We start from the raw sequence: 7,583 nt of genomic DNA, 5'->3' as shown, positions 1-7,583 counted from the left end.
TATATATATATATATAATACTACCTAATACCACTAATATTATTACTTGTGAAATATTTATTTACTAATTCATCCTACTTGTACCGTTATGTTCTATGTTGTTGTTGTTTAATGTATTTCTTTTGGACCTTGTAAATATATTTATTTTTCACTTTTTGGTACTTTATTTGTTCCTTTATTACAGGCTTTAGTATTTCTTGTTTGTTTTTTAGCGAGTCGAATCAGTTCTTCTCATCCTGAATATTTCATTGCATAGCTGACCTTGTGTTAACCTGCATATGCAGACATGTAATGCAATGCAGACATGTTCCTGTTTTTAGTTTTCTACATTCGCCTTAGAATCTAGCTGTTTTTTGTTTTTTTGTTACCTTTTCCTTTTAGCCATCCTATTTGTAAAAAAAAAAAAACTGTATTATGACTTTTTATAATTGTTTATTATTGTTGATGTTGTCCATTGTTGTCATCTTTCTTTGTTGAAATCAGGTCTCTCTTGTAAATGAGTCCTCGAGGCTCAATGGGATTTACCTGTCTAAATAAAGGTTGAATGATTGATATGACAAATAAACAATAGACGCTTAGCGGAACCCATGACAAGGTTTTTGTTGTCCATCTTTTTCAGAAGACGCCACATGGTTTTTGTAAACATTGGTCTTGTCGTAGCTTATAGCTTATAGTTACGGTGGCTAATAATATAATAATAAAAGCTAAAAGTTACTGCCTGCTGTAAAACCTTAAACATGTCAGTTCACCACAACTTTACTGAATTACATAAAACCTTTTTAATTAAACTAATCAACGCAGGGAAATTTTTATTGTAACTAGCCGGTTAGCTAGTTAGCATGTAGCTAAAGTTGCATAGTTCTGGTTCAGTTTTGGGTTTTGTCCTGCTGACGTTCCGGTGGGTTCTGATGAACTATGCGGTCTCTGAGACTCGTGTCTGTGGATCCTTCGGACCGGGGTTCTCAGAGATGCAGGCTGGGTCCGGGTCTTATGTCGGCGCTGGGTCTGAAACTGGGCTCCCCGCTGCTGGTCTCTGTTCCCGGCGGGAGCTGCATCTGCACCGCCTGGCCACGCTCGGACCTGTCGGAGGACTTCCTGCAGATGGACCTGAAGTGTTTCAGCCGCGGTCTGATCTCTGGGATCCCCTCACAGCTGATCCTGGACCCGAGTCAGCTGAGACCTGTACCCTGCCCCAAACTGAAGGCTGTCACAGTGACTGTGGTGGTCCAAAGTCCGGACTACAGGAGAACTTCTGGTCGGGTTGTCCATGAGCTCGTGAGGGATCTGTTGAGGGGGATTTCTGTCCATCAGGGGTTCGTCATAAACCTGGAGGATTATGAAACACCGATGAGATATGCTGTTGTGGACCACATCAGTCCAGATTCGGGTAGTTCTGGATTAATCACCTCAAAAACCGCTGTGGAGGTCTCCGGGGTCCAGACAGTCCGGTTTTACAAGAGTCAGCTTCAGAACCAGCAGAACCCCCCACTAGGAGGACTGGAGGAGGTCCGTTAGTTGACCCTACTTATTCATAGCTTTTAGCTACTATTTTACGGCTTTTAGCTAACATTCTGCTACCGCTTGCTTTTTGAAGACTTTAGCTGTTGTTTTTGCATTATTTATTTGGTGTTTATGCAACCTTTAGCTAGTGTTACTGCAGATTTTAGCTAGTGTTTATGCAACCTTTAGCTTGTGTTATGCAGACTTTTAGCTGGTGTTTATGAAACCTTTAGCTGGTGTTTTTGCAGCCTTTAGCTGGGGTTTTTGCAGCTTTTAGGTGGTGTTTTTGCAGCCTTTAGCTGGTGTTTTTACAGCCTTTAGCTGGTGTTTGTACAGTTTTTAGCTGGTATTATTACAGCCTTTAGCTCATGTTTTTGCAGCCTTTAGCTGGTGTTTTTACAGCCTTTATCTGATGTTTTTTTTACAGCCTTTAGCTGGTGTTTTTGCTGCCTTTAGCTGATGTTTCGCTTTAACTCCGTTCCAGGTTCTCCATTTAGCTCTGTCTGTGTTTGCCATGAAATGTCGTGTCTCTGGTCTACTTGGAAGTGTGGACCGTCCAACACTGTTTTTTGTCCCCTGCAGGTGACATCGTCCCTGAGAGAGATACTGCAGCTGCCTCTGGTCTATCCCAACACCCTGAGGTCTCTAGGGGTCTCCTGTCCCAGAGGGGTACTCCTGATCGGGCCTCCAGGAGTTGGAAAGACCCTGTCAGTCCAAAAGGTGGTCCAGGAGGTGGGAGCCAGCCTGGTGGTGGTCCGTGGACCAGAGGTACAAATAATCTGATCTCTGTTTGGTGTTGGGCACCGAGACGAGTTCTCAGATTTAATTTGTGGATGAAAAAAGCCATTTAGTAAAACCTTAAATAAATAAATACAAGTTAAAAATAAACCACAAAGTTAAAACTAAAATGAAATTGTCTTTATTCTCAGACAGAACTGCAGTCTGATCATTATTATCGTTAATCTCCATCTTCTTCCTCTGATCTGTGGAGGGGTCGCTGAGGCAACAAGTCCAGGAGAGAAACCCAGACCTCCCTCTCTTCAGAGACCCTATCCAGCTCCTTCTGGGAGGATCTATAAGCCCTCCAGAGACTTCTGGGTCTGCCCCGGAGTCTCCTCTCAGTGAGACATGTCCAGAATACCTCCAAAGGGAGGTGTCCTGATCAGATGAACCTCCTCAGCTGACTGCTTTAGATTCAGAGGAGCAACAGCTCTACTCCTATTCCTAGCGTCCTCCGGATGACTATGCTCCTCACCCTATCTCTAAGGCTGAGCCCAGCCACCCTGTGAAGGAAAGTTCATTTCAGTTGCTTGGATCCAGGTTCTGGTTTTTTGTGTCATGATCCATAACACACAAACACAGGTAAGGACCCCACTTTCCTTTTTTTTTCTTTTGAGTTGCCAAATGCCAGGACCTCCTCAAAGTCAACCAGAAGTCCTCCATGGCCTCCATGAATTCCTTCCATGCCAGAGTTTTTGCATCCACAACCACCAAAGTTGCAGTCCTTCTGGCTACCCTGTACCTGGACAGCCAAGCCCTGAAGACCTTCTTCTTCATCATGACAGCCTCCATCATCGCTGGTGTCCAGCAGTGGGTTCTTGGGTTGCTGCTGTGACAGGCACCAATGACCTTCAGGCCACATGTCCTGGAAGCCCCATCTGCAGTAGAGGCCCTGAACATAGCTCGTTCAGATTCCACGTCCTCGACCTCCACCGGGGAAAATAAAAACCTCCCCCGGAAGTGTGAGTTGAAAGCTGCATGGACCAAGGGCTCCACCAGATGTTCCCAGTTTAACCTTACTATGCGTTTGGGTTTACCAGGTCTGTCTGGCAGCTTCCTCCACCACCGGATCCAACTCACCACCAGGTGGTGATCAGTTGACAGCTCTGCCCCTCTCTTTAGCCGAGTGTTCAACACATAGGATCACAGCACAGGTCCAACGACACGATTTTTGGCCTAAGGTGGCCTGGTACCGCGCTATGCTCAAACATGGTGTTTGTTATGGACAGCCCAGGCCTAGCACAGAAGTCCAATAAGCAAACACCATTCCTTTTCAGATCAAGAAGGTCGTTCCTCCCAATCATCTTCTTCCAGATGACTGTCATTGCCCACATGGGCATTGAAGTCACCCAGTAGAACAAGGTAATCCCCAGATGGCACCCTTTCCAGCTCAACATCCAGATTCCTCAGACAGGCCAAGTAATCTGAACTGATGTTTGATGCTCAAGCACAAACAAGTCAGAATCTCCCCTCTCGCTCACCAGGGAAAACTCCCAACACCGAGGCATTCAGCTGGGGGCTTGTGAGTATCCCCATACTCGCCCGACGCCTCTCTTCCTGGGCAACTGGAGTAGGAGAGAGTCAAACCCATCTCCTGGAGTTGGGTTCCAGAGTTCAAGCTGTGCATAGAGGTGAGCCCAACTATATCTAGTTGATACCGCTCAACCTCACATACGAGCTCCGGCTTCTTATCCGCCAGTGAGGTGACAGTCCAAGTCTATAGAGCTAGTCTGTGCCACCAGGAATCAGCATGGCCAGGGAGCCTCTCTCACCTGCCACACAGCTTGCTTTGCACCTGACCTTTATGCTCCTCCTTGCAGGTAGTTGGCCCATGTGGGGGCAGCTTCCTTTCTTTCTTTCGGGCTAGGCCTGGCTGAGCCCCAGGAGCCAATGAAAAACTTGCTCTCTGTTCCAAGGACAAAATATAAACGCTGGGGTGACAGTGCCTTTTTTGCGGCTGCACCTCGACTCTGGAATAAGCTCCCACTTGATCTACGTCAGATTACTGAACTTGGCCCTTTTAAATGGAAGCTCAAGACTTTTTTTATTCCAACAGGCTTTTAGTCCTTAAACATGTGTTGACATTTCTGGTTCTCTTTTTGTTATTTTATTGTTTTTTCTTGCGTTTAGCTTGTTGTCATTTTAATTACTGTTTTTGTTAAGCACTTTGGTCATCATCACCGTGGTTGTGTAAAGCGCTATAGAAATAAATAAATAAATATATAAATGTTCGACCACCAACTTTGGCTTCAGGGAAGTGTCCCCGTTTTCAGCTTGACACAGACAATAATTCCGAGTGTCACAATGCCGGACAGGACAAGAGGCAATAAAAACCCCAAACCCTCCACCATGTTGGGGGCAATTCTGCGGAGGAATAATTACCGTAAATTCTGACGATAAAAACAGTTGATTCTTACAATAATTAACACTGATTCTGACGATAATTACCATTAATTATTGTTGCTGGAAATCTTTTTTCCAGGTGGTTGGGTCACGGCCGGGTGAGAGCGAGGAGACTTTGCGGGCCGTGTTTGAGCGCGCTCAGTCCGAAGCAGAAGAAGGTCCCTGCGTTCTCTTCCTGGATGAACTGGACTCTCTGTTCCCAAAGAGAACCGGGTCGTCAGCACCAGAGAACCGGCTGGTGGCTCAGCTGCTCACTCTGATGGACGGGATGGATCAGTCCGATCGGTTCCTGATCGTAGGAGCCACTAACAGACCGGACAGCTTGGACCCGGCACTACGGCGGCCCGGCAGGTTTGACAGGGAGGTAAAGTGATTTGATTTGTTTTTTAACACCTGAGTTATTCATATTTCAACCTGTGAGCTCTGAGCTGTGTTTTCCTCCTGCAGCTGATCATCGGAGCTCCGACTCTGCAGCAGAGAACATCCATCCTGTCGGTTCTGTGTCAGAAGATGCCCGTGTGTCCTGGTCTGAACATCGCAGAACTCTCCCAGATAACGAGTGGATACGTCGGAGCGGATCTCAGCGCTCTGTGCAGAGAAGCTGCCATGAACGCTTTGAGGGAAACCGTGAAGGTGAACCCAACAGAACGCTGAGAGTCAGACAGGTTCTGAGAGATTCTCTGGGCAGAAGTTCAGAAGATTTAACTGAGCTGTGGTACCGATCCGATCAGCTGTTCAGGAGTTCTGATGTTAAACTTTGGATGATTCAGTTCTTTTCACTTATTCCAACTTTAACAGGTTTCTGTCTCTGCGTCTCTGTCCATCTCTGCAGGGTTCAGGAGAACGTCAGGTGGATCTGAAACACTTCCTGGAGGCTCTGAGGACAGTGGGTCCGTCCTGCCTGAGGAGCAGTCCTGGCAGGATGGAGGTCCTGCCGCTGCTTTGGGAGCAGATCGGAGGTTTGAAGGATGTCAAGCTCAAACTGAGACAGGTAGGTAAACGAGTTATCAGTCCTCGTTTGTCAATCAAAGCTAAATGATTGTTTTCTGTTAAAAGAGCATCGAGTGGCCTCTGAGACACCCCGAGGCATTTGTCCGTCTGGGCCTGAGCCGTCCTCGTGGCGTCCTGCTTTATGGACCTCCTGGATGTGCTAAGACGTCTTTGGTCAGAGCTGCAGCCACGTCCTCCCGCTGCAGCTTCCTGTCTGTCAGCGGCGCCGAGCTGTACTCTCCTTACATCGGAGACTCAGAGAAAGCTTTAGCTCAGGTGAGTCCATCAGTGTCCATCTTTACTTCCTGTTTGTTTCGCCTCCAATCATCCGAGTCCCTCTGCGCTCCTGCAGCTGTTCCTGCAGGCCCGGGCCTGCGCTCCCTGCATCCTGTTCCTAGACGAGATTGACTCTCTGATCGGCTCACGATCAAATGGTCAGAACCTTAACAGCGTTCAGACCCGCTTGCTGTCTGTGCTCCTGAATGAGATGGATGGGATCGGCCTGAAGACCCTGGAGAGGAGAGGAACGGAGAAGATCCTGCATGCGGGGGGAGGGGAGGAACCACACATGCAGAAACAGGTCATACCGACGTCACAACCTCTGCTTGAAACAACGGGACTTGAGTTCTGAGTTGTTTTTGTTTCCCTACAGTTGGATCTTCAGGAGGTCTGCAACAAGGACGTGATGGTTGTCGCTGCCACCAACAGACCTGAGTGTTTGGACAGCGCTCTCCTCAGGCCGGGCAGGCTGGACCACATCATATATGTGCCCCCACCTGACCAACAGGTAAACCTTCCAGGAAGATCTTCTGTCTGTGATGAACTGACCTGACCGGAGCGTGGTTTTGTGTTTTTAGGCCCGATTCTCCATCCTGCAGGTCTGCACCTCGTCCATGCCCGTGGACGATGACGTGTGTCTGAAGGAGCTGGCTGCTAAGACAGAACTGTACTCTGGAGCAGACCTGGAGAACCTCTGCAAAGAGGTAATAGTGTGTCAGGTGCATGTAAATACAAAAGTCAGACTCACACGAGTACTCAGAGGTTTATGTTTTATTTTCCAGGCTGCTCTCCTGGCGTTAGATGAAGAGAACTTGGAGGCTTCGTCCATCAGACACTCTCATTTCCTTCGTTGTCTCAATAGAACGAGTCCTTCTCTCACCGCTCAGCAGATCAAAGCTTATCTGGCTCCGCCCACATGATTTAACCTCCTCTGTTCATGTATTAATGCACAAATATAGCAATAAAATCAGTCCAACCAAAACTCCAGCCTGTTTTGACCCTGATTCTCAGTGTGACCACTGGGGGGCGCTACACGCTGACACTGATGTTCATTAAGTGGATGTTGTGCCCTTAGTGCTGCATTACAATACAGGAAGATGCATCTGTCTACGTGCCTTTCACCTCGTCCAACCTCCCGCCCAGCCTTCATCTGTTGCTGCTTCACCCTGCAGGACTAAGAGGCGTCAGGGATTTCAGAGCTGCAGGTAAGACCTGAGACCTGATCCTGGTCCTGTCCTCCTCCATCCTCATGAAGCTCAGGATGTTAACTCCTCACTCAAGCTCTCTCCTACATATGGTTATGTTATGGTTTTAATTTTACTTTATTTGTGGGTGTACACAGGCTTATGTCTTATGTAATGTTCTCATTTTTACTTAATTTTTACTTTATTTTACTTTACTACTATTCGCATCTTATGTCGAAGCAAATTCCTAGTTTGTGAACCTCGTTCATTGACATGGCGATAATAAACTGATTCTGATTCTCCTCTGTAGGTGTTTGGACCTTCTGACAAATGTCGTTTTTACAGTTGTTGAAGAAGAGGAAGGAGGTGAGTGGTCTCTGGGACTAAATCCAGCGAGTACATGTTGTTGTTGTTGTTGTTGTTGTTGTTGTTGTTGTTGTTGTTGTTG

General features: G+C 47.1%; 2 protein-coding genes across 2 annotated transcripts in view; both read left to right on the top strand.

Annotated features, from left to right (window-relative positions):
• The first annotated feature begins 896 nt into the window (after nucleotides 1-896).
• Nucleotides 897-6,923, top strand: spata5l1 (spermatogenesis associated 5-like 1). Its single transcript, XM_037697174.1, has 10 exons — nucleotides 897-1,505; nucleotides 2,082-2,267; nucleotides 4,762-5,046; nucleotides 5,130-5,315; nucleotides 5,515-5,673; nucleotides 5,739-5,948; nucleotides 6,025-6,252; nucleotides 6,325-6,459; nucleotides 6,530-6,655; nucleotides 6,734-6,923. The coding sequence occupies exons 1-10, from the start codon at nucleotides 915-917 to the stop codon at nucleotides 6,869-6,871; spliced, it is 2,244 nt and encodes a 747-aa protein (XP_037553102.1). The 5' UTR covers nucleotides 897-914; the 3' UTR covers nucleotides 6,872-6,923.
• A 172-nt stretch (nucleotides 6,924-7,095) lies between these two features.
• c2h15orf48 (chromosome 2 C15orf48 homolog) overlaps nucleotides 7,096-7,583 on the top strand; it is a 1,879-nt gene continuing 1,391 nt past the window's right edge. The window contains exons 1-2 of the mRNA XM_037693308.1: nucleotides 7,096-7,156; nucleotides 7,446-7,501. Coding sequence (XP_037549236.1) covers nucleotides 7,466-7,501 — 36 coding nt within the window. The 5' untranslated portion in view covers nucleotides 7,096-7,156; nucleotides 7,446-7,465. The remainder of the gene's footprint in view (nucleotides 7,157-7,445; nucleotides 7,502-7,583) is intronic.

The sequence above is a fragment of the Nematolebias whitei genome, chromosome 2 (genome assembly GCF_014905685.2).
Source record: "Nematolebias whitei isolate Nwh7 chromosome 2, NemWhi1, whole genome shotgun sequence".
NCBI classification, from domain to species: Eukaryota; Metazoa; Chordata; class Actinopteri; order Cyprinodontiformes; family Rivulidae; genus Nematolebias; species Nematolebias whitei.
Note: the sequence above shows the minus strand (reverse complement) of the source record. Positions and strands in the feature narration are given on the sequence as shown.